At 32.3% G+C, this 26,908-nt stretch overlaps 2 protein-coding genes across 3 annotated transcripts; one reads left to right on the top strand and one right to left on the bottom strand.

Moving 5' to 3' along the window:
* The first annotated feature begins 1,748 nt into the window (after positions 1 to 1,748).
* On the top strand, positions 1,749 to 2,643 carry LOC141674001 (secreted RxLR effector protein 161-like). Its single transcript, XM_074480728.1, has 2 exons — positions 1,749 to 2,462; positions 2,578 to 2,643. Exons 1-2 carry the CDS (start codon positions 1,749 to 1,751, stop codon positions 2,641 to 2,643), a joined length of 780 nt encoding a protein of 259 aa, XP_074336829.1.
* Positions 2,644 to 12,924: 10,281 nt separating this feature from the next.
* On the bottom strand, positions 12,925 to 25,552 carry LOC141675275 (kinesin-like protein KIN-7M, chloroplastic). Of its 2 annotated transcripts, XM_074481986.1 has the most exons (24): positions 25,084 to 25,552; positions 24,871 to 24,968; positions 24,432 to 24,521; positions 24,185 to 24,237; positions 23,819 to 23,884; positions 23,429 to 23,482; positions 21,807 to 21,866; positions 21,162 to 21,240; positions 20,985 to 21,052; positions 20,659 to 20,715; positions 20,463 to 20,567; positions 20,141 to 20,245; positions 19,820 to 19,927; positions 19,608 to 19,739; positions 19,227 to 19,403; positions 17,712 to 17,852; positions 17,006 to 17,125; positions 16,855 to 16,905; positions 16,637 to 16,684; positions 16,053 to 16,199; positions 14,578 to 15,321; positions 13,678 to 13,807; positions 13,475 to 13,587; positions 12,925 to 13,296 (listed from the first exon to the last, which is right to left on the bottom strand). In XM_074481986.1, the coding sequence occupies exons 1-23, from the start codon at positions 25,395 to 25,397 to the stop codon at positions 13,502 to 13,504; spliced, it is 3,033 nt and encodes a 1,010-aa protein (XP_074338087.1). In that variant the 5' UTR covers positions 25,398 to 25,552; the 3' UTR covers positions 12,925 to 13,296; positions 13,475 to 13,501. The 2 variants fall into 2 exon arrangements, with proteins under 2 accessions (XP_074338087.1, XP_074338088.1); XM_074481987.1 differs by lacking the exon at positions 25,084 to 25,552 and having other exon boundaries at positions 23,866 to 23,884.
* Positions 25,553 to 26,908: the final 1,356 nt, after the last annotated feature.

Here is a 26,908-nt window from a genome sequence, read left to right as displayed (position 1 = left end):
TCATGTTCATAGATGATTACTCTAGGTATGGTTACCTATACGTGATACATGAGAAGTCACAAGCTTTGGACGTGTTTAAAGAGTATAAAGCTGAAGTTGAACTTCAACTAAACAGTAGCATTAAAGCTGTCAGATCTGATCGTGGTGGTGAATACTACGGTAGATATGACGGATCAGGTGAGCAACGTCCAGGACCCTTTGCTAACTTCCTAAAGGAGTGTGGAATTGTCCCTCAGTACACTATGCCAGGAAAACCAAATATGAATGGTGTTGCTGAGTGGCGAAACCGTACTCTTAAAGATATGGTGAGAAGTATGATAAGTAATTCTTCCTTGCCTGAATCACTTTGGGGAGATGTACTAAAGACTGCAATTTATATCCTTAACCGGGTTCCAACAAAAGCAGTGGCCGAAACTCCTTACAAACTTTGGACTAAGAAAACACTTAGTATTAAGCATTTACATGTTTGGGGTTGTCCAGCTGAGGCAAGGCCATATAGGCTAAATGAAAAGAAACTGGACTCTAGGACGGTTAGTTGTTATTTTGCTGGGTATCCGAAACGTACTCGCGGATTTAAATTTTATGATCCCGCTACTAGATCCTTTTTTGAGACTGATAATGCAAGATTTTTTGAGGATGTTGATTTTGGGAGGGAAGATATAGGTAAAAGTATTATCTTTGAAGAAGATAGTCATGATCCTATTTGTGACTCTGCCGAGAGCAATGATCAGATTATGATACATATCATTGTTCAAGGCCCTCTGGTTCAAGACAACACTGAAATTCCCCATGAGGAACCAATTGAGCAAACTCAACAACCTCATGAATCACAAGAAGTGCCACTAAGGAGATCCATTAGAGAGCGAAAGAGCGCAATTCCAGATGATTATGTTGTTTTTCTACAAGAACATGAAGATGGAGTTGGCATTGGGGAAGATGATCCTGTAAATCTTCAACAAGCCATACAAAGTCCTAACTCTTAAAAGTGGATTGATGCCATGAATGAAGAGATGCAATCTATGAAAGACAATAACGTTTGGGATCTTGTCGAGTTGCCTAAAGGCTCAAAACCTATTGGTTGCAAATGGGTATTTAAAACCAAAAGGGATTCGAGTGGTAATATCGAAAGATATAAGGCTCGTCTAGTCGCTAAAGGATTCACTCAAAAAAAAGGTATCGACTACAATGAGACTTTCTCTCCAGTTTCCATGAAAGACTCATTTAGAATTTTTATGGCACTTGTGGCTCATTATGATCTAGAGCTATATCAGATGGACGTAAAGACGGCGTTTCTCAATGGAAATATTGGCGAGACAATTTATATGGTGCAGCCAGAAAACTTTGTCATTGGAGATCCAAAGACTATGGTTTGTAAATTAAAGAAGTCCATCTATGATCTCAGGCAGGCTTCTCGTGAATGGTATCACAAATTTCATCATGTAATCACATCATATGGTTTCGAAGTGAACTTGGTGGAACATTGTGTATATCACAAGTTCAGTGGGAGCAAATTTATCTTTCTTCTCTTATACGTTGATGACATCTTACTTGCTACTAATGATATAGGCTTATTGCACGATACCAAGAAATTTCTCACTAATCAATTTGAGATGAAGGATTTTGGTAACGCCTCTTTTGTATTAGGAATTCAGATACTTAAAGATCGCTCTCGAGGTATTCTTGGATTGTCATAAAAGAACTATATCGAAAAGATCCTAGAAAGGTATGGCATGAAAGATTGTGCGCCAATGGATACACCTGTGTCTAAGGGAGACAAATTTAGTCTCAAACAGTGTCCCAAGAATGAACTTGAGATAAGGGAAATGCAAAGGATACCATATGCATCGGCAGTGGGAAGCCTAATGTATGCTCAAGTTTGTACTCGTCCTGACATAGCATTCATTGTTGGAATGTTGGGAAGATATTTGAGTAATCTGGGAATGGAGCAATGGAAAGCAGTGAAACGAGTCTTACGGTATTTGAAGAAAACAAAAGACAATATGCTCACATACAGAAAATCAGATCATCTAGAAATCATTGGATATTCAGATTCTGACTTTAAAGGATGCAAAGATGAAAGAAAATCTACTTCGGGCTATGTTTATCTACTGGCTGGTGGAGCGATTTCATGGAGGTCTGCCAAAAAGACGCTCATAGCTTCATCCACCATGGCTGCAGAATATATAGCATGTTTTGTGGCATCCAATCAAGCTTTATGGCTGCGAAACTTTGTCACTAGTTTGCGTATCCTTGATGGTGTTGAAAGACCATTAAAGATATTTTGTGATAATAAATCAGCAGTGGAGTATTCAAACAACAATAGGAGCACTACAGATGCAAAACATATAGATATTAAATTCCTAGTTGTTAAAGAAAAGATTCAGAGTGGACAGATTTTGATAGAATACATTGGCACTAACTCCATGATTGCGGATCCGCTCACTAAGGCGTTAACACCTAAGGTCTTTCACGAGCATACTACTCATATGGGTGTTACCTTATGTGATACTTTGGTTTAGTGGGAGTTTGTATTTTGATGTTTTATGTAATATACATTGAGTTGTTTATGTTCTGCAGAATACAGTTGATGGAATTTTATTAAATGTCACTCTACTTTTGTTCAATTTTCTTATTGTAGTTTAACATTGAGTTGAGAAAATTGGAATCAATCTCGTTAGAGATTGCCTAAGGACTAGTTGGAAATAGACATTATATAGATCACATTATATGTAATTTCCATGCCACTTATCCATGCATTGATTCATGTCGTTGAATATATTTGTGTGGTGACCCTGGAAGGTTTAGTCACGTAAAGTTTGTGACGAATGCCGCCAGAATCTCATACATATATAGTATTCGGACCGAATTGTTTTGGTAAAATCTAAGGACGATAAATAGCATAAAGTTGCGCACTAAAGTGTTAGGAATATATGTGCATTAGTTTGATGATATGTTTAACAAAACACTTAAGTAGAAATTCAGTGTCTGTAGCCTCAACGGATAAGACCACTTTGGCTATCCGTTGATGGTGTAGCTTTACTTAGAAATAAGTCTAGTGTTGTAGCATATTTCAGTCTCTGTATTTAAGATGTAATTCTTAGAAGTTGAGAGAAACTATGAGTCATGTTGACTACTAGAAGATATGCAGATAGGAAGGCCAATTGTGAATATTTCATGCCTTGTAATTTTGTATAAATGAAGTGGTATCAACGGATGACTTAAAGACCTTCAACGGATGAGAAGCTAAGCTTCAACGGATGTCTCTAAAGCTTCAACGGATAACATCCTTCAACGGATGAGTGCATCAACGGATGAAAGCTTCAACGGATGTTCTGTTGATTAACCGTTGATAAGTGGTAGTTGTACCTACAAACAGAGGCACGTGGGTGAACAGAGATAACTGAAATGTTGCAGCCTAATTTCAGGAACATCAGAAAAAGCAGCCGTTCTACTCTAGTATAAAGAGACATTAAGTCAACAAAGTACTGGAGTGAACTGGAGAAGAAACAAGTGGAGATCTTACTTTATTATTTTATTATATCCTTGTCTTCACTTGTAAACTTGGTAATATATAAACCAAGTAGTAGCTAGTAATTAGATAAGAATTTTTTCAGAGCTATTTAGAAAAATCTTGAGAGAAAAATTATCTAGTTTGTACTAGGATGCAGCTGTGATCAAATTCTTAGATCACACAATTTCTGAAATACCATCTCTGGTGGAACAACAAATCCACCAGAAAAGTTTTTAAAGGTTTATTGTGTTCTTTACATTTGTGTTTGAATATATATCTGTCTGTATCAGCTTAAAGCAATTCACACACTTGTTCATCTTGAACACACAGTCTTTATAAACTGCTCAAAACTTGAAAAAGTTTTGAGATTTACATTCAACCCCCATTCTGTAAATCTCATTGTTAGTTCTCTAGAAATAACATAAAGTTTTGTATAATTGATTCTGGATTGATATGAAGCCCAAGTGGGAGATTGTTATTATTATTTTTAATAATAATAATTATTTTGTGGGCTACATATAAATATATCAATTATATTTTCTATTTATTATATTGGGTTAAATTAAGTGATCAAATAAGAAACCCAATTAAATTTTAATTTATTGTATGGACCTAATAAGTGGATACCTAATACCAGGCCCAATTAAATTATAATGGGAGATGTAATTAGGTGGTATATAAAAAGGGTTATAGTCCCCAATATATCAAGTACACGTAACGGCTTATCTTCTGCCCATCAGAGAGAGCCATTGAGAAACCCTAAGGAGTATTTGGTTGAGGAAGACAATAATCAAGGATACTATACAGATTCAGATACCGTTACAATTATCTCCTTATGGATTCAGGTACGCTTCCGCTTTCGGTTTAATCTCGATAATTAGATATGATGACTACGATCCCTGTCTCTATTTTAGAGAATTATGTGTTTATAGAATTATTAAATTCTATCAATAGCATCTAACATAACTATTACACTAATCATTAGTCATAAACGATCATAAAAACAAGTTCTGGAAAATTCAAGAACATTGTGATCAACATTCAACTTTCAGTGATGTTAAAATTGGACCCAAAAACTATAAATTTATGTTTGAATCGATTGCAAAATGAGGAGATATAACTACTTATAAATTAAAACATCAGAATCAATGAAAAATATCTAGAAACAAAAAACCCCAAATGTTAGGCATGAACCTTAGAATCGGGTTTTCAGATTTACCAACTTTTCAAACGATTGGATGTAAAATTTTGATATGGCTCTTCTCGAGTTTCCATTGGACTAAAACTAAGAGGTATTTTTCTTTCCACATCACCACAAATTCATGATATTAATTTTAAGAACGGAGTTTGTAACATTAACCCTAATAGTTGTAATTGATATTAGTGGTGGAAATGGGTTTGACCGTTAGAGTAAAAAGAGGAATATAAAAGAATAATATACAGAGGTAAGCAGAGTTGATGGAAGTAGACAACCATTCCAAAAAGTAATGAAGTTAGGCTGAGTTGATGGAAGGACACAAATTACAAAACGTTTAAAAGCAAGTATATAAAATGAGAGTTTTAAACTTGTGCGCATACTTCGCGTACACATAATGCATTTTATTCATAAAAACAAACAATAAAAAAAAACTTTCCCTAGGAGGGACGAAAATTATTAAAAATTAAAAGTAAAACATTGGGAAAAAAATAAGCAAATTTGGGATTTTGGACCGGTGAAAATTGATAGAAACCCTATCGCCTTGAAGAGGGATATGGCTTGTCATTATAATCTATTGTTATTAGGATTTGTTCATGATGACTAGAGCGGTGTTTAGTTTAAAGACAATCAATATATCAATATATTTATATAAAGGAGATGCCAGAAGCCTCTCAAATCGTCTAATTCGATTTTTCTAATTTTATCAATTTTTTGAATTAATAAATATCAAAATTATGATTACCTTATATTACTCTAAATATATTATCATCATTCGTAATATTCTCCTAAAATTTCTAAAACATCTTCCATTAAGATTGTTTGAAATATACTAACCATCATAATATTCTCCTCCAACTTCTACTTTCTCTTTAAATAAATTTACCATCATGATATTTTCCTAAATTTCTTTTAAATATCATATCTTCTCTTTCTTCTAAAATCAACTTACTATATTATATTTTTACTAATAAAATTCTTTTAATTTTTATCCTATGAAATATTACAAAGACAGATATCTATAATTATTTATTATCATTCATAATATTCTCCAAATGATTTTATAACATCTTCCATTGAGATCTTTGAAATCAACTTACTATCATAATATTCTCCTAAAATTTCTCATTTCTTTTTAGATCAACTTACTATCATACCATTTACTCATCTTAGAACTTTCAAAATGTCATTAATTTTTGTGTGTAACTGATTTGTCTTGTTTCCTTTTTGGTTACTTCTTTTGATATTTTAGTTACTATTTATTATTTTAATTTTAATTAGTGCATTGTAGCCTTGAATTTTTGTTGTTTAGTTAATTTTTTAGGTTTTGTTTTAAATATCATTATTTACTTAAAAATAATTGTAGTCTAAATTTATTTAATTGTATTTTAAATAAATAAGATTCGAACTTGTGTATATTTACACTTGATTTGGCTTATAATTTTCTTTACATGTATAATATAATCTTATGGTATCATTTATTTCAAATAATATTGCATATAAAATATCATTTGGTGGTGACTTTTGTGTTTATTGATTGTTGTGCCATGTATAATGGCTTTTTGGACCCAACATGGGGTGTTTTTGGTATGATTTTCTTTGTGGCTTTTGTGCCTATCATTGTCATCCATATATGATGGCTTTTTGACCCAATATAGGGTATTTTTTTGTTCTTAATGACAATTTTGTTTCTAACAAAATGGGCTCTTTTAGGTGTATAATTTTCTCATAGATATGCTGAAAAGTTAAGTTTGTTGACAAGGCTGATGTAAAATGAATTTTTAAGATAAGTATCTGATTATTTTATTTTTTTACTCTATGATAGTGTATAAGTAGTAACAAACATCCAAATTTTAAAACGTTCGGTTATGTTTTTACTAGTTTAATAATTCAAATAGTTTATGTATATAACTAAAGAATTTTTTTGTTGTATTTTTTGGACAGGATGGTAGTTGGAGTAGGGTCAAAAAAAGATGTGGATTCAGCTTGAGCAAATAATTCAGATAAGTGGTTTTATTTTATTTCATTTTATTGGAGTGTTTCTCTATTCACACCTTAAGAAGTTATTGTTGAGTATTTTCCGGTTCAGAACCGAGAACCGAACCGAACTGATAGAAAATTGCAGTTCCGGTTCGGTTCTTCACTAATTCGGGTCCGGTTCGGTTCTTATTTTTTTAAATATTTCTGTTCCCGGTTCGGTTCGGTTCTTAACATACGAGAACCGTAAGAACCGAACTGAACCGTATATAAATGAATAAATACAAAAATATATATAAATATATGTATATATATTACGTATTATATTTTCTTATTTATATTATTTTGATAAATTTTGAGAAAAATATGATTTTTATTGTAATACTCGTTTTTTTAAATATATATATATGGAGTTTCGAATATTTTTATAAATATTTTTCTTCTTATATATTAAAAAGTAGTCGAATTTAAAATGATCTGCCACTAATAAAAATCTTTTTTACTAAGTTACCCTTAATAAATAATCAAAATTAGTCAAAATTTAAAAAGTTAGAATATAAAATAATATGAAAAAGAAGTAAATATAAAATAAAATATAAATTCGGTTCTTTCTGTTCGGAACCGAACCGAACCGAAATTTACGGTTCGGTTCTGGTTCTGTTCTTACATATAAACGGGTCCGGTTCGGTTCTTGAAATATTACTATTTCGGTTCTCGGTTCTTTCGGTTCCGGTTCGGTCCAGTTCTGACCTGTTGCTCACCCCTAATTATTATCTAAATTTTAGGGGTCATAAATTTTCGGGGTCATAATGTAACATAAACTTTATTGTACGAAAAAAACTCCTTTCTTTTATATTGTTTCTCGTATAATATGTACCTCTCTGACAAAAAAAACTTACCACCTTCATGTTCCCATTAATTTCTTTTTTTAATATCATTTCTCCTTTTTTCCTTAAAATCGACTTACTATTCCTAAAATTTTCTTTCAATTTTTAACATTTAAAATATTATAAATACAAGTATATATGAATATATTTCCTCAATATTTTTTAAAATTATTATATTAATATATTATACTTATGTAAAGGAGAAGACGGAGGCGGTGAGATAGCACCTCGCATATTGTTTCAATCTATTTTTATATTTTTCTCAATTTTTATATAATTAAATAGAAAAACAAATACTACATTAATTATTGAATAATGAATCATAAATTTTAATGATATTAAACTTGTGAATACCGATAAAGGAGCTCATTAGAGTAAACATGTTTAACGAGAGAACGAATTTATTATATTTATTTATTATTTATAATTTCAGAATGACCAAGATTAGATAAGAAATACAGAAAAAAAATATTATTATAAAATTATACTTATGTAAAGGAGAAAATAAGAGCGGTGAGGTGTCGCCCCTGATATTAATTTATTTTTGTAATTTTTTTAGTATTAATATAAAAAATATTACTTTGATTATCAATTAATAAATAATATAATTTTAACATATTAGATTTGTGAATAACGAGAGAACAACTTATTGTAGTAAACATATTTAACGAGAAACCGACTTTTTAAACTTCATGTTTTATTTTTAATTATTATTAATAATTTTAGAATGACCAAAATCATGTAAAATATATAACAAAAAAATAAAATATTATTTTAAAATGCCGCTATGAAACGCGACTTAGTTTAGTAAACTAGTTAGTGATAATATATCAAAATTACTTAAATGAATATTTTTTGTTTAAAATATTTTTTGTCATCAATTTTAATAAATTTAAAATATTATTTTAATTATCATTTAGTATATTTCTGATTCATTGATATATATATATGGGAAATAATCAGGAGCCAACGTGGGTTGGGGGGACAGCCAGTCAACCCACAGCAATGAAACATTGCGGGGAAGGCAATATTTCAATGCGGGTCTTGACTTGCGCAATGAAACATTGCGGGATGTCGCCATGCACAGGAAACATTGCGCCTTCCGCAATGTTTCATTGTTGGTTAGGCTCCCAGTTTTTAATGTCTAAACTGCTCCTCTCTTTAGCTTATTCTAATATTTAATTTATTTATATAAGTATAAAAATAAAACTAATGTTCAACAGTAATTAATTTTTTAAAATATGTTAACATTAAATATAAGTAGTAGTAATATATTAAAATATTATCAATTTTAATAATAAATTTATCAATTTAATTTTTTCTGTACTTTTTCTTTAAATTATCGTATGAATAATTTTAGTTTAAAAAATAATATTATTAATTTTATACTTTTTAGTGAATTGAGTTATTTTAGTTTAAAAAATTTATCAACAGTCAAACTTATTTTTTGTGCAAAACTTATTTTTGTGCCAATATTAATAAGAATTTTAAAATTCACAAAATTAAATTTGGCACAAAAAAATTTTGTTGAAAATATTTCATTTGACTGTTGAAATTGCCGTAATGAAAAATTGCGGCAGTTGAATTGACTGGTCAATAGAGCAGAAGCTTGACCGACACACCGCAATGTTTCATTGCGGCAGTTTGGACACGCCGCAATGCTTCGTTGCGGCAATTTCAACAGTCAAATGAAATTTTTTCAGCAAAATTTTTTTTGTGCCAAATTTAATTTTGTGAATTTTAAAATTCAGATTTTCACCTATAAATAGTCCTGCCTCATCTCATTTTTTTTCAACATTTTCTTCTCTATTTTCATTCTACATTTTCTCTTCAACATTATCTTCTCTAATATCCGAAAAATGGTTTTCTACTACGATTTTGACAATAATAAGTTAATTATAGATGGTGTGGCTTACGACGGGCCCGAAGGAGAAGAAGACATGGAAATAGCTCTCCGCCGTATTCAAATGGCGCTTGAGCGAAAGAAAAAAAAGAAAATGAAGCTAAAGCGAAGGCGGAAAAGTCGAAGAAAAAGAAAGACGGCGATAAGGGTGATAAAGGCGGTTCTTCCAACACCGTTAAAGTTTGATCATTCTCGTCGACATAAAATGTTATTATGTATTTGTTTTGAAAAAATATTTGAATGTACTCCATTTATATTTGAATGAAATAAATTATTTAATATTTTATTTTTCTTGTACTTGTCCAATTTATTTTATCAATTTTAAATTTTAATAAACAAATATAATACTAAAATTTGAAAATGTGAAAAACTAAAAAAATGAAAAATTTATCGAATTTTCGTTATCTATAAAAAAATATAAAATAATTTAGCCCCCAAAATGTTAAACATTTCTTGGTAACAAACTATATATAAATACCGCATTTTATTTAAGAAATATTTTTTCTTAATTATTATAATCATTATATTTTAACATCCATATAGTTGGATCGTCAAAATTTGTACTTTACAACTTACACGTCAAGAAATATCATTTGACATAACTATTATGCAAAATTTTCACAAAACTATGTAAAATAGTTGCATATTATAATTAAGTTACTCTTATAAACATTTATATTTTCAAAATAACATTTAACATATTAAATGAAATATAATAAGTCTAGAAACTATTTTATATAATTTTTTTTGATTAATTTTCTAATTTTAAAGAAAATAACAAAAATAAACATCCCAAACGCAATGTTTCATTGCGGTGGACACTTCCCCCCGCAATGAAACATTGCTGGGGTACGTTGTAAAGTTTTTTTAAACTGCAAATATTTACAGTTGTTGGCTTGGGGGTTTGTACAGTGCCGCAATGTTTCATTGCGGTCATCGCAATGAAACATTGCGGGCGGGCATTTAATGCACACAACTACCTTAAAATGTATGTATTTTTTAAACATTGTTGTTTCACTGCTTCTTAACATTCTGCTCAAATTTATTCTTCTGAAAAAAAAGGTTAGTATTCAATATCCATGGCTTCTTATTTATTTGATTATTCAAGTTCATCTAGTGATCATAACGATTTTAATTATGTTTCCCCCCACACAAAAAAGAGGGTTTATCGTAAAATCTTTAATGATGATGAAGTAATAGATGTTGATAGTATTGAAGATAAAGTTAATGATCCGGGGAAGCGAAAAATGCATAGTGATGATGATGTTGGTTTCGGTTGGAAGAATCACGATGTTCACGGTGATTCCGATGATAGTAATTATTCTTTTAATGGCGATGATGATGATAAAATTAATGATGAAAATTTTATTGGAAATATGAATGATGTAGTTCCTTGTGTTGGTATGATGTTTGATTCGTTGGATGAAGCGGAAAGTTTTAAAGAAGATACATGCAATGCAAATATAGTGTGGGCTATTGGCTCTATACATGACATTGGATTGGTTAATTCTGCAACTTCATAAAATTTTGCGGTTCATTGATGAAGATGTATATGAAAGTGGAATAAAGTATAGTGGATAACAATATATAGCAACATAAAAGGGCCACTTTTTGTTGTTATCTTCAACTTGCTACTACAAACTACAATGTGATGGCCACAAGTATTGTTTATGAACTCTGCTTTCTTATGTTTACTTTTTAGATAATAATGGGACAGTTTCAACTTGCCACCAAAACATAATGTTTAGACTAAATTATATACTTAAAAGATAGTAAATTTTATATGTAGCTTTTATACTTCAATATCAAGTGACAGCGAAGCATCAGAAACAGAAGATTGCACAAGTGAACAGAAAGTTACTGCATTGCAAGCGCAGAACTAATTATCAAGGAGATAGGATTGAAACTAATAATTAGAAATTAACAGCATCACAAATTTCTTTAGCAAACAAAGGATGACTACTAGTATGATCAATTAAAACAATGTTGGGGTTCAAATGAGGTAAAAGACCAGTTGAGTTCTCTAAGACAATTTGTCGAACATCTGATGGGTGTCGAACAAAATCGCACAAAATCCAGTGCGTTCAAAATAAAACCAGATGAAGTGTTGGTGTAATCGCACTCAAACTCAAACTCATTGTATAATCGTGTGTGTTGGTGTAATCGTGTGTATAAGTGTGTGTATAGCTATAAATCGTTTGTATACCTGATGGACAAGAAGATCAATGGAGTGATTGTGATTGAAATCGTCTCAAACCACCTCAATGTCGCTGATTGAAATCGTCTCAATCGTCTGAAATCGCCTCAAATCGTTTGTATATGTGTGTTTTTGAGTTTTAGGTTCTTTCTGGGTAAAGGAAAACGGCTACCGCAATGAATCATTGCGGATGCCGCAATATAACATTGCGGAGGTATATTCATTTTTATTAATATTTAATATTTTTAATATTTTCAAAAATTCAAAAATTTTAATTTATTACTAAAAATATTGAATAATTAAAATATATAAATATCAAAATATTTTCCTTTATTATTTTAATATATATTATTAAATATTTAAATATATTAATTTCATTTTAATGTTTCAATACTTTTAAAATATTGAATATTAAATAATAAATATAATATTTAATATTATTATAAAATATTTTATAATATTTTTTAAATATATAATTTTTAATCAGAAATATTAAGAATAATATCTTATTAAATTAATATTTACGTAGTTAAAAAAGCATTGATAAATGAATTAACATAGAAAAATGGTAAAATAGGGAATGGAGTATGTGGGCCACTCCCGCAATGTTTCATTGCGGCCTCGCAATGAAACATTGCGGCAATAGCGGATCCTAGTCATTCGTTTTTTACTTCAATGGTCCTGATTTGTTGGTTGGAGGTGGTTCCTATCCAACTATGGCTGTGGATAGGGACCCTATATATATATATATATATATATATATATATATATATATATATATATATATATATATATTAATAATCATATAAATTTAATTACTTAGATAGAGAATAAAAATAGTAGAAATAACGTATACTCTCCCGTGCCCACCTTGGATTAGACCTGGCAATTCGTTCATGTCGTATATTTTCGGGCCGTATATTTTTGTGTTTCGTGAACTTGTAAATTAAATACAAAACCGACATGTTTTGAGTTTGTGTACTTTCATTTCGCGTCGCTTTATGTCATATATTTCGTAAATGTCGTGTACTTGAGAGAAAACACAAAATCGACACTAAATTTCCATTGTGGACTTTCGTGTTCGTTTATTTTCGTATCGTGTACTAAAAAGGCAAACAAAAATATCAATTTTTTGTGTTATTTTGTGTAGTTTCCAAAATTAGCGGGTCTGCCTTGTATATGAAAAACCCATTTCATTACTTCTCCATTCGATCAATGATCAATGTTTCATATTGAAATCCCAAAAGAAATTCATTCTTGAAACAACAGAAAATTAATATAAATTTATGCAAGGCTTATATGCATCCTTCAAAATTCAAATACATTGTTCGACAACAAACCATGTACAACAATCAAAACTCTGAAACTAAAGGTACTTTACATTTCTCTGTTTAATTGTTTTTCCTTTTTTAATCATAGCAATTCTTCCACAATCTGCTCAATAGCTTTTATAAACAAGGTCGATTGTCCCAACTTCCGTTCCTTCCCAACTATTTACAGTCTATTGAGAGGAAATAAAGACAGATCTCTGGTTACGATTTCATGGTTAGATACAGGTTGAACAATAAAAGAATATCACCCACTTCAGCACGAAGATACAACAAGCAGTTGGGAGACGAGAAACTCCTGCAAGGTTATGTCATTGAACGACAAAGAAAGATTTACTGTCAGTCTGATTCTAGAGAAGAGAAAATAATCATCTACTGTCTAACATAAAACATGTTTAAAGCAAAATGAGACTATAACAATAATGCAACGATATCATCATGATCTGCTAAAGAGAAACAAAACTAAATGTGCTTACCTTCATATGAGTTTGTTTAGTACATTGTCATGAAGTAAAAGCAAAAATCCTATCTGCTATCTTTGTGCGACAAAGTGGACACTCGGAACAGGCAAGAGAACATGTTTTACACACTGGTCAATGCTAGCAATAGTCAATAACAAGAAGTTGATGCGCCAAATTAGAGAGGTCATATAATTAGAGGGATAAAGGTTCTAGCTTACAACAAAAATGGCGGCAAGGAAGAAGCATAGCAGCTGTTGTCGATTCAAAACATACTTTACAGACATGAGAATTTGCATCTCCATTAGGTAGGTGCATGAGCTCTTTTTCCTTCATCTCTTGCATTCGAGCCTGAGCAAAAAGATATTTAAATGCATAGACAATGTCAAACAATTTTGCTTTAGAGATAAAATTAACTCCCTTAAACTTGACTGATCTTAAAACCAGAGAATACATGGAATTACGGATGTAATCCGGGCCGAGCGAGCCAAAACTGGGCGTAATTCGAGCCAAATTTAATCGAGTTGAGCCGAGGCGGCTCATTTTACTAATCGAACTCAAACCTCTGTCCGAACTCAACTCGTTTAATTTCACGAGTCGAGTTGAGCCGGCTTGTTTAACATTTAATTTTATACTTAATCGAGCCTAAATCTCTACCTGAACTCGGCTCGTTTATTTTCACGAGTCGATTCGAGTCAGCTCGTTTAATTAAACGAGCCGGAACCTCTGCCTGAACTCGGCTCACTTAAACGAGCCGAGCTCAGCTCACTTAAACAAGTTCCAGCCGGGCGAGCTCCCGAGCCGCCCAAATCGAATTACAGCTCTACTTGGAATAAGGTACTTGATTAAAAAAACAAGATTTGTTAAAGAATATTCCGGGATAAAAAAATATTCTGTTCATGTACTGGTACTTTAGAACAGTAATATGGTAGCTGGATATGTTAGTACTTTCTAGCAAAAACGTACGACCATCAAATCTCTAATGTAAGTCATAAAATATTAAAGAGTTAAATGTATTTCCGTAATCAGGTGACATGATTGATTTACCAAAGACACCCAGTTCTGAAATTGGTAAAAGAAACAACAGAAAGGGCTTTATGCAACTAGGATATGCATCTTACTTTCAAACGAGCTACTAGGGGTTCTTCCTTGGGAATGTCTTGAGCTCGGTTGCTAAGATTCAAAACTTGACTCTCTTTGAGGACTGAGTTATCGCTGTCACTATTATCTAATTTTCCGTGGCCGGCATGTTCCAATCCATTTGTCAGCTTTTCATTACTATTTAAGTCATGGATGGGTGCCCTTTCTTTCTTTAACTGTGCTACAAGAACCCACATGTTTGCTAAATCGTTTTCTAAAGACGTCTCCCTTTTCTTGGCCTCTTCAACTTTCTTTCTATATTCATCTTCAACAACTTCCTTTTCAGCCAGAGCAGCTTCAAGGGAGGCCTCTCTTTGTTTTCTGGCATGCAATTCCATTTTTAGGTCATCTAGGTCAAGGTTCCACGAGCCAAAGTCATCATTAACCATTCCTGAAATGTCATTTGTTACGCCGGAAAGCCGCCCTCTGCGACCTGATTTTGTGCCATCACTATACTTGCGGTTACCACCATTACCCGCCTGTAAACTTGAGCCTCTAGAATTTATCAAATCTCGAGCAACCAACAATTCCTTTTCCAGTTTTGCATTCAGTAACGAAATCTTGGTGACTTCACCAGCCAAATTCTTCAGTTCAACGGCAGCAGCAGAGGCAAGTTCCTTGGCGTAAGAAGCTTCTTCAGATAGCTTTTGGTTCTGCACACGTAATCCACTGTTTTCCTCTGACGTCCGAATATGTTCTACTTTTAATTTCTCATTCTCGATCTCCTGCTGAGTGTCAATGAATACATAATTAATGGGAAAAACTAAAATATCTCCATAATTATCGCTGTTCATTTTTGAAAAATGCATATATACGTAATTGCCTAATTTTGAAGAGACTACAACAGATTCTAAAAAAACGGTAGTTCAGAAATGAAAATATTAAGCAAAATATCTTCTATATGTCATGGATTTTTGTAACTCAATGTTGCTTGATCAATTACGGTATAAGATAAGAGCCAGGATGAACTAAGCATTTTGTAGGCACCATATCTCAAATTTGGTGAGTACCGTAACACAATATTACAAGCTACATCCTCTTATACTTGGTAGATCATTAATCTAAAAGCACGTCCAGTGCAATGCTAAAGTTGATTTGGAATTATTCAATTGCAAATGCAACTAGCATTGGAGTTGAAATTCTATTTTAGCACCAAAAAACACTTTTTGGTGCCAAATAATGGCAATGGCAATAGTTGTTTTTTGGTGCCAAATAATGGCAATGGCAATAGCCATTTTGCATCTAACATTGGACTTGCTATAGTAGATATCAACAGGTCTAGTTTTCCTTCAACAGTAAAACTCAATCATCTGTGGTATACATGAATAAAAAACCCCGAGATATTTCTTAATTCTTAATGTAGTTTTAGTTACCTGAAAAGCAACATTAGCCAGGACACACAATACAAAAATAGAGGGAAAACTACAAAGAAATCTGAAAAACTCTAATGAATGACCTTGAATTTAAATTTCTTCCTCAGATCATCAACATATTCTTCAGATCCACGCTGTTCCAAAGATAGAGATGATTTGTCACTGGAACGTGCAGCCAGCTTTTGTTGCAATAGACTTATTGTGTCTTTCAATTCCTTGTTCTCTAAACACTGGACATTACAGCACATGTTACAAAAAACAACTTTATTTGGAACACATAATATACTCGCTCATTCCACAATAGAATACATACCACTTTTAAATATCAAAATGGCTGCGTTCTAAAATTAACATTTGATTTCATTCAATAAGTTTTACAATATAATAAAAAGGGGAATTGATAGTCTATCTGATGATCCGTCTAAGCAATATATGTTTCACAGTAAGAGTACTGTATCAATTAAATTTAATGAATATTAATTTATCTAAAATTTAATAATGCCATCATTTAACTTGAAGAGTAAAAATAACCTACTGCCGAACAGAGTGAAAAGTTGATCTAGAACACTGCTCTGGAAGAGGGGGCAATCTTTTAGCAGTTTCTTAACTAATACCGATCGAATAAGACGTTGGTCTTAAAGTTTCTAAAAGATGATTGATTAAATACCTTGTTCTCCAGCTGTTCCTGGAGAATACGATTGTCAGCCGACTTTATCTGTATCCCAGGACAAGACATTATAAGCATACGATAACCAGAAAACATTGTGAATACACAAAGTCATTCAATAATTTAAAACAAGTCAAATATAGGTGCAGCATTGAAAAAACTTTTAAAAAGGTTAAATATAAATAATAAAGGAGAAAAAAAAGTATAATGTCAGGTACCTCTAGCTCAAAACCCTTTTCATTACATTGGGCCAATAATCTAGTCACTGTCTGTTAATGCAGAAGATAAAATATAAACGTGGAGCAATATAATTAGCTAAGCTATAAACAATGCCAAATTTTAAGACGAGGCTAAGGCACGTTAATTTACCTGCTGCATATCAACCAATGAAGCATTTGTACCTGAAGATTCACCACTCTCCGCCATCCGTCTTTCAAACATTCTCATTTGCCTGGTTTTTTCTTGAATTTCACGTTCTAACTTCTGAATCTGGACATGAAAGCAGTATTTGATAGTAAGTTCAGTATTAACATGAAAAGTAAAGCTCAGGTTCCAAGAGAGACAATAACACTGCTTATATATGTGAATTAAAAAATTTATAAAAAAAGGCAGAAGCATAAGTTGTCTAAAAACATTACTGTGAACCTTTTCTTGAAACAACATTGCTTTGGAAATGACCAATAAAAATCAAAAACATTATAACAAGAATAGCTAACGGAGTCACCTCAGTATTATACTATTATATGTTATAACACTCTTGATGATGAGAATAAGAAATGTATAAATAGCAAAGTAAATACATTGTTCCGCATCTACATACTGCAAGGACTGAGGGGGAAATTGGAAAAAAACAATAGGGTTTAGTAAATACATTGTTCCGCATCTACATACTGCAAGGACTGAGGGGGGAATTGGAAAAAAATAATAGGGTTTAGTAGCTGCTAGATTAATCCAAAAAATATTAACTGTACACTCACTTGCACTTTCTAGCTATATAAACACAAATTTATCCCACTGTAAGGTTCAATCATTCTACACATTTTTATAGTTACTATATAAATAAACAGGACATTACTTGAGGTTTTAAGTTCTCCGGATCATTTGCATATTGCTCCTTCAAACGCTTCAAGGTACTAGTGCTGAATGCAATTTCGCCAGCAAGCATTTTAGCTTGCTCCACAAGTAGGTCCATCTGATCTGACATTGTCATGCCACCCTATAAGCATCAGAACATGCATAGAGTGAGAGCTATAGGTCAGGATACACGACGCACAAGAAGATTGCCAAGATTCATAAGCAGAAGATAAAAATTAATTTCTCAGATAGCAGGTGCAACAATATAGCAAGAAAAGTACAAATTACCCGATTGACTGCTAAAAGAAAAATTCCTAGGACAAAATCGAGATTGCTTTTCTGATTGGATCTTTCATGTCACGTAATTTTTGTAAGACACTATAATGATGAGTACAAGACTGACTAGCTTACTACATTATACCTAATTTCCAACAAGGAATGTTTGGGTACTAACATAATGGAGAGATTTGAAACACAGAACCCAAATAAGTTGACCTACTTTAGTTTATTCAGTCATTTTCTATCCACCAGTAGATAGATCATGATTCACTTGCTTGAAGACCTTCAGTGTTTAGTTTATCAAGGGTTGTTCTTAAAAGGAAATAATTGACAATTGTCTATGAGCAAAGAACCATAAAGTAGAACATCTAATCTATGTATAGATCATGATTCACTTGCTTGAAGACCTTCAGTGTTTAGTTTATCAAGGGTTGTTCTTAAAAGGAAATAATTGACAATTGTCTATGAGCAAAGAACCATAAAGTAGAACGTCTAATCTATGTACAGAATAGCAATCATGAGTGATAAGATATCTAAAACAGTTTCGAGTTTTAGCATGGGAGAAAAATGCAATCCCAACGAATATGATTCAGGGAGGAACTGACTTCACAGCAGTTATAGTACATGGAGATGATATGTTGCAGGAAATTAGTGAATAAAAATATTAACGTTTTGGTGTTTTGATTTATCAAGTAAAATAGATTTACCTTGGCTAATTTATTGTTTTCTGGTGTGAACGCTCGTAAATATAGCACATATACTGATATTTTATCAAGAGTAACTTTATTTTAACTATCTTCTTGGTATGGGTGCATTTAAAGATAATAATAATGCACGCTCCAATCAAAGTATACAATAAGCGAAACTTTATTTAAAAAAAACGTATTTGTAGCAGCCATTAACTAAAATACTAAATATATATATATAAGAGTGATTTATATTTATACAGAAACAAAAAGAACACCACTAAATCCAGAAGCTGTCTGTTTAGTATTCTACAACAGGGAATTCAAAGCCTATTCTCTGTAATTCCAACCCCGTACATGAGCATCGGATAACTTGACTGAACATATGCATGTCATCTATGATATGAAGGTGAAATACATGTCCAGAGACACTATCAATATTATAACTATTTGAAAGTACAACTATTATAATAGCTTAATAGCACCATGCAATAGATAACTGAAGTTCACAAGGCAAAAGCATCCACATACACAATAAAAAAGCAGCTTACGTTATCATCAACAGTAATACTCTTTTGATCACTGGATGTATCAGCCATATCAGGAATTGCATTTTTTGAAGAAACAAGTATAAGCTTTGTTAGCCTCTGAATTCGGCTCATCAAAGCAGCCTTGGCTTCTTCCTCCTCTTCCAATCTAGACTGCATATTTACTTGTCCTTCTTCCAACTATAAGACAAGCAAGTGATTAACATAGCACAAGAAGCTAAATTTGGGAACCAGTCTTAAAAAATGCAAGTTTAACAATGTAACCAGAGAAATAAACTTTAATATTTCACAACCAGCTTATTTTCTTGGCTACATACCATGCCAAAACAACTCAAGCCTCTCTAACCAAAAAGAAAAAGAATATACAAAATGGATAAAGGAAACCTTTTGTTTTAAAGTCATAATTTCTTCTGGATGAATACCACCAAGCATTCCCTTCCTAACTTGATCCAGTTCTTCTTTAAGAACAGATATTTCTTTTTGATACTTCTTGATCAAAGATTTCTCATCAATTATCTGAAAAAAAGGACAAGTTTCAGTGAAAGCATTGTACTTTATTTTTATCTGACAAATCATGTGCCAGTGCTGCTGCAAACCTTATTCCGCGAGGCATTGATTTCTACACGCTTCGCCCTGCTCGCAAATTTTAAAGTATTATGAGTTTCCTCCGTATTACTGGATGCAGGAGTAATAGTGCATATAAGCTGCAAAAAAGGTCATGTGTGAGACACATATACAATTTTCGCGGTTCAACTTTTACTTCATAGCAAGTCCATAAAAAGTGAAAAAATAATCTGAGTTGGAATGTAGACTTAAAGACTATATAGAATCTAAGTATTATAAAACACGATAAAAAAAGAAGCATAACATCATCAAAGTGTTATCAGAAATTAATAATAGATTCTACTCAAACATACTGAAACGTGCCCATGTCCACCAAGTGAAGATTGCAGCAAGCGAGTAAGCTTAGAATCACGATACGGAACATGAGATGCCTTTCCCTCGCTTAGTTTTCCGATCACCTTCAGATTGAATGTAACTTTGATATTAGATATATAAATGAGGCAACTTTACATGGTAGCAACACCGTGCAATAAGTGATACAGACCGACACGCAGACTGACATGACGAAATGATTTACAAATATTTAAACACCAAGTCTAACTCTAAGACACGTGTAGAAGCTCACAATGAGAGATCGCATAAAAATTTCATTAACAAGGACCATCAAAATCTTACAGTTCCAAGAGTTAAAAGACTTTTGTTTATGTAGGAACCCTCCTTTCTCCTGAGTCCAGTGGTTTCCGTTTTTGAGCTCTCTGATCCAGCAAGATCTATTAAATTCTGTAACAAATAAATGAGAAAAATGTTTGGATACAAGACAACTGAAATAATTGATTCCACCGATGGAAGTAATGGAAAACCAAAAACTTACAAGTTGAGAAAATATCACACCGTCATATTCATCACCATGGGCACTGCTCTCAATCATCTGCAGAACAGGCTAAGAATTAGGGTCTGTATAAAGAATTAAGCAAGGTACAGAGGATTTGTTTTACTATAAATAATATCATAACCATGAAAATTAAAAAATAATCTGCATCTATTAAAAGTAGTATTCAACTGAAAGTTAATCAGAAATACGAATTTCCAGGAAGGTGTAAATGTTAAGCGATCAACAGAAAAGAATAACTCCTAATCCAGCTTAGAATAAATAATTTACAAGGAAAGATAAGAGGTATTAAACTGAGAACTGCATACCAACGTAAATATTGTGTGACTGCGGCTACTAAATAGATTAAAATTGTTGGAGCCAATGTGTCGATGCTCTGCCATCAAACCAAATTGTTAAATCAGTGATGATAGATTAAGATAAGTACAAAAGAAAAAAAAAACGTATTGATATTAAAAGATATAAAGAAGGAAACTCTTAGTCACCTTCTCCAGCAGCAAGAAAAGAAAGTGCATGCCCAGGTGATAAGACCACTTCTTCCTTTATACCCTCAACATAAGTACCCTATTGATATATAACACTACGACAATATTAAACATGGTGGCATTAAATGTAACTCAAATTTTGCAATTAGAGAATCCTGATTACTTGGTCATGATAAATCTAAACAGGGAATCCTGTTTGAAGAGATCCTAGTACAAACTGATTCATTCAATAGTTAATGGCAGATTTGATTTACAAATGAGTTGTGAAGAATATTTATGAATTGTGATTTATATATGAAATAGAATATGATTGTAGACTTATAGTTTTAAAATCATTTCTCTTTTTCTTCCAATTGTTGCATACCAACCATATCACGAAAACTCACTCATTGATTTTATTTGGACTAATAATCCATAATGTGAATACCAAACTTGCAAACAGTAAATACTATGTGCTATATTTTAGTGGCAGGGATACCCTTTCGAGGATTAGTTTCATACTCTGAAATCGGTCAGATACCTAACTGCCACAATAGTAAATGGGAGGGATGGCTACAAAAAATGTATTGTGTTTAAAGAAAATTAACGGAGGAGGCAAATGAATTGAACTAAGGATCAGAAATAGCAGTGGGTGAATATAAGTACCTGTGCATCTTCTCTGACACGCAAGTTTTGCCCAGTTGGATCAAGCAAGTCATTTATCACCTAATATTAAAACAATAACTAGCATCATAAGCAAGGATGTCTGTGCAAAACTGAATTAATACATTCATGTCAGGATGAAGATCTAAATTAGAATTACAAAGCTAGCAGAGATGGCTATTTCAATCGAACCAGTGGAAAACCGGCACATTCTGCTTCGATTAGATCAAACCAACCCGGACTTTTCGATCTTGTTTTTTTAAACCGAAGAGTTTCAGTTTAGGGATTAGTATTTTTGGTTCTTTTAATGTAAACCTGCCTAACCAAAACCCAAGAATGACCGACACATATGTTATAATTAAGCCAGATGTGTGTGCAAAGTAGTATTATGTTTGTAGGGTGTTTTTGGCCTCCATTCTTTTCTGCAAATTTATTCTGTTCATGCTCTTCTCTTTCTGCAAGGCCTGTCTATAGAGTATACATTTATACACACAAAGTGTACCTATACCAGTGAAGCAGTGGTGTTTGAAGTCAATGTTTGTGGTGGGTTTTGACCCAAATATATTCTTGAGTAAATATAATTATATTTTTCAAGTGCTAAGAATTTATGATCATGTTCTACATTTACAATCTACTTTCACCGTTTTTATGATTTAAGATTCTATGCATTTTATATTTTTGGGTATCTCAATTACAAAAAAATCAAACCACATGAACATTGCACTTAGTCGACAATCAGCTATCATGGTTGAAGGATATCCAGTGGGTTGAGATCAACAAAAGCAAGAACTAAATTCTTTAAGTTGAGTCTTAATTTCGGACATATCCACTAAAGTCAGGTGGTTTTTAGACAACACACCACAAGGTTGAAGGATATCCAGTAGGTTGAGATCAACAAAAGCAAGAACTAACTTCTTTAAGTTGAGTCTTAATTTTGAGCATATTCACTAAAATCAGGTGGTTTTTAGACAACACACCACAAGACGATCCAAAAGAATTGATAATTTTGAGATACAGATAGTTGTAGTCTTGGCTTACAAAGGAAACCAAATTTTTCCAGCTAATCGACGTGGGATGGTTACATTCACTCGACCTATTAGGTCAATCATCGATGTACTTGTCAAGCCCAGAAGAAAACTAATAAACCCTTGGTTGGAAGTGAACCAAGTCAAAATACGATAAAATTTGTAACACCCGAAGCCCAAGCCTAAATTTGACATTGTACCGCATGTTTGCAACGGACCATAGGCAGACCCAAAAGAGCTAGCAACTTTATTACAAATTAGATGTAGAGATGTACTTATTAAAGCAATCAAACTTAACCAACCATGTGACGTGTGATGTTACAATTCTGAATTTTTGGATTTCGGATATCACCGATTTGACACCCGACGGATCAAATAATTTTTTATTTTCTGATTTCATTTAAATTTTCGGGTTTGATTTTTACCAAACCACAACAGTACCGGCCCATTGTCATCCCTGTACACCAGGTAATATTTAGGTGTAACCAAGCCACTCTTCTACAATACTTATTTGGTATTTCTCTCACTGATATCACATTGCAAAAACATATTAGTATGAGCTTTCTATGATTATAAAATTAGAGAAATGGTACAACTGACCTCATTATAGATTTCAAGATATGATACACGAAGTAAGAACTCCCGTCCTGGTGTCTGAAGAAAAAAACAAAATTAGCAATATTTATAATTTGTAGCTAATCTTGAATTGGTTATCTTAGACATGACTGTAGTTGTTGCTACGCCAATGGGAAAAAGAGTTCTACATCCTTCAACATACTGACATCTACACAGTATGAATGTACGACAACATACACATACATAGTACCTCCTATAAATTGCATCACGTGCTTTTGTACCAATTTTAGAAACATAAAAATATCTTTCTAATCCAACTGATGGGTGCTTGAGTAGTACCCATAATCCTATCAACCAAAAGAATCACACGAAACATACATATGTAGTGTGTTCTTGTTTTGAAGGTATACTTACATCTTGAATCATGGTGAAGACATCCTTAATTGCCAATGGTACTATACCTGGAGAATTCTGATCCCCCTGTTAATAAAAAGGATATCAAAGATTAAAAATTTCCAACCATGAAAAACAAACTTATGTAAAAAATGTGCTGACAATTCATGAGTTTATATCAGTATGTTTGGAAACTATTTTGTTATAGCAGTTTAATAGTCTCTCCTACAGCAATCATGCTCATGTGTCAAACGAATATGAAGGTTGGATGTGAAAAATTGTCAAACTGAGAAGTACGTGGTGAATCCTATAAAACTTTTTTCTATTATATTGTAATACTTCTGTTTTGACAAAAGATACCGTATGGCAGGCCAAGAATAAACTTACATGCATGGTGTGTGTCTTCCCACTGCTTGTAACTCCATAAGCAAATACAGTTCCTGTACGATCAACAACAATATATTACGTCAAGTCGTCAAACAATAACATGTAAGTATACTTCTATTTATTCAGACAAAACTAGTGTAACAAAATTCACTTCACAGCTATAAAATTAATAAAAATTGTTAACAAGATATCGGCACATCTACAGACTACAATCATTGAACAGCTCCTTGTTGTGTAAATTGCTTACCATTGATACCTTCCATGGCATTTTTAATAACAGTTTTTGCAGCTACATCGTAAACATCCTGAGTCGCCGTGTTAGGTCCAAACACTCTATCTGCAATTGCATAAATTTGATAAACTAATATAGAGTTGTAAATTCCACGTCTGTCTTGAGTAATAATGCTATCATTGATACAGCTACAACATTAATGACATCAAAAAAATCTTTCCCTAGCCTCATTACTAGTAACAGAATATCATCCATCTACCGTAACAACTAATGTCTTAAACCATAACTTACACAAAAAAAAAAAGAAATTTTAGAATAACTAAATAAAGTTATAGAGTTATTATTAGTTGGAATTAACTTCATTTACCGTGCAATCATTAATTAAACCTAAATCTTTTTCACTCTAGCCTTATTATTACGAAGTAGATTAAATAGTTATAAATCCTATTCGTACCAAATGCATAAGATGTCATCGGATTATACTCATTCCGGACAAGCTTATCGCCATCAGGATACCACGCAATATCATCGCCTTTCTGATACTCCCGATCACTACAATAACAAATTGAGCATTAACTTCCTCCAAAATCATATCTAGGTCAAAATACACAACAAACTCAATTCAATCAACACAAACACACAATTGAATCACATAAATCACAATTACCTCAATGGCCGAAACCGGATCGTTACCGATATACTATCGCCGCCAGATCTCTCCGAATCGACCGGCTCTGCCAACTCATCACTCGCCGGAAAATCAACCGGCGTGTAACTTCCGTATCCTTTAGTATACGCAGTTGAAGTGACAGATCTGGAAGCATTATCAGAGTTGTAAAACGACGTCGTGGACGAAGAAGATGAGCGAGGCATGAGCTTGCCGTTGAGGAAGGAGGAGGAAGTCGAAGGCGACGGAGACGACGGCTTGCGGTGGTTGAACGGCGAGCTACTCCGTCGTGATGATGAAGAAGAAGCCGCCATTATATATCTGTGTGTGATGTGAGAGAATCACATGGTCTGAAGAAGAAGAAAGTGTGTGTATTTGTTTTACATATGCTGGGTGTATGTTTTCCGGCTGTATTTTGAATTTTAGTCAACTTTCGTGTGTCTTACTTCTTTGTTTTTGTTTTAAATTTCTTATTAGTGTTGATTAAAATGCTAAATTCTAACGTATTCCTGCCTGATACTACTCTTTACAAATTACCAGATGCGTGGGTTTTCTTTCGCTTAGCGGTAACCCCTTTTTTTGAGTTTTATGATGAAAATCAAGTTAAAAATAAATTAAATAATTTTTCTTTCATTTTGTATTATATTTTCGAATTTTTAAAAGTAACAAAAATAAATGATGATTAAAATAAATTTTTATTACTTTTACTTCACAATTTTCACCACATTTTTGGGATGAAATTAATTTACTTTTCTATTACTTATTTCCTTTTCTAATATAAATTATGGAGTAAGACCTAAAAGTACAAACTTAAGATTTAAGAATACAACTACTATACTTTTGGTTGCCGAGGCTATGTCCATTTTCCCATTTTACGATTATTTTAATTTCGTTTTATGTATTTTTTTTCACATTTTACATCTTTTTTATTTATATAATTATATCATAATTTCACATTCAATTGTTTTTCTATATTTACGGCCCCATAAGTTCTCTCGGTGTTATTTCAATCATTAATTTTTTATAAATTAGAGATATTCAAAAAATTTGAAGTCCAAAATTCAATTTGATCTAGAAAAAAGTTTTAAAAATTCGATTAGGAAAAAATCATGTCCGGCTCTATCCGAGGGTCTTAAAACCTCTTTTTTCTTGAAAATTCGACCTGGCCCAAAACCCATAAATTTCAGATAAAAACTTAAATTTTAAAAAACCTAGATAAAAGTCCAAACTTAAAAAAATTGCATAAAAGATCGGTTCGACCCGGATAAAAGTCCTGACCAGATAAATATTCGATATTTTATATTAAATTTAAGCACATATGTTATTTTTATTAAATTTTATAAATTATATTGTCCGTAATCAACTGTAAAGAGGGATGAATACAAATTTTGCAAATAATTCGATAAAATTTTAACAGAATCAACAATTTTTATATTAATCTGATAAAAACTGTTACACAAGTACTCTCTCAAAGGATGAACAATTTTCCTTAAGAGCTGCTAGGTTATCAAAAAGATATTACAATTCGTTAACGCAACTCATAAAGAGTAAGGGGTCATTTGTTTTCTTCTTAATCCTTCTTAATCTTTCTTAATGGAGCTATTTTATTGGTTAAGATTGTTTGTACTTTATTTTTATCTTCTTAATCGTTAAAATTCTTCTTAATCGTTCAAATTCAAAACCTTAACTTAAGCGCTGAGATGTATTGCTGCTGATAATAACAGTAGATAGTCACATCCATTCCTATGAAAAGCAAACAAAAAATAAGTTGCTGGACAGTTAAATCCAACAGCCTAGCTAACAAGCATCATAATTATTTAATTTT

The sequence above is a fragment of the Apium graveolens genome, chromosome 7 (assembly GCF_009905375.1).
Source record: "Apium graveolens cultivar Ventura chromosome 7, ASM990537v1, whole genome shotgun sequence".
Lineage (NCBI taxonomy): Eukaryota > Viridiplantae > Streptophyta > Magnoliopsida > Apiales > Apiaceae > Apium > Apium graveolens.
This window is presented reverse-complemented; position numbering and strand designations above follow the sequence as displayed.

Bases quoted from the DNA above. Each gene is read 5' to 3' on its own strand.
- LOC141674001 (XM_074480728.1), top strand. From the start codon at position 1,749: ATGGATACACCTGTGTCTAAGGGAGACAAATTTAGTCTCAAACAGTGT. The intron at 2,463-2,577 runs GTCTTTCACGAG...TATGTTCTGCAG, and splicing joins CTAAGGCGTTAACACCTAAG to AATACAGTTGATGGAATTTT.
- LOC141675275 (XM_074481986.1), bottom strand. From the start codon at position 25,397: ATGGCGGCTTCTTCTTCATCATCACGACGGAGTAGCTCGCCGTTCAAC. The intron at 24,522-24,870 runs GTACGAATAGGA...ATGCAATTGCAG, and splicing joins GATGACATCTTATGCATTTG to ATAGAGTGTTTGGACCTAAC. The intron at 21,053-21,161 runs GTGACTAAGAGT...GTTTGATGGCAG, and splicing joins TTTTCTTGCTGCTGGAGAAG to AGCATCGACACATTGGCTCC.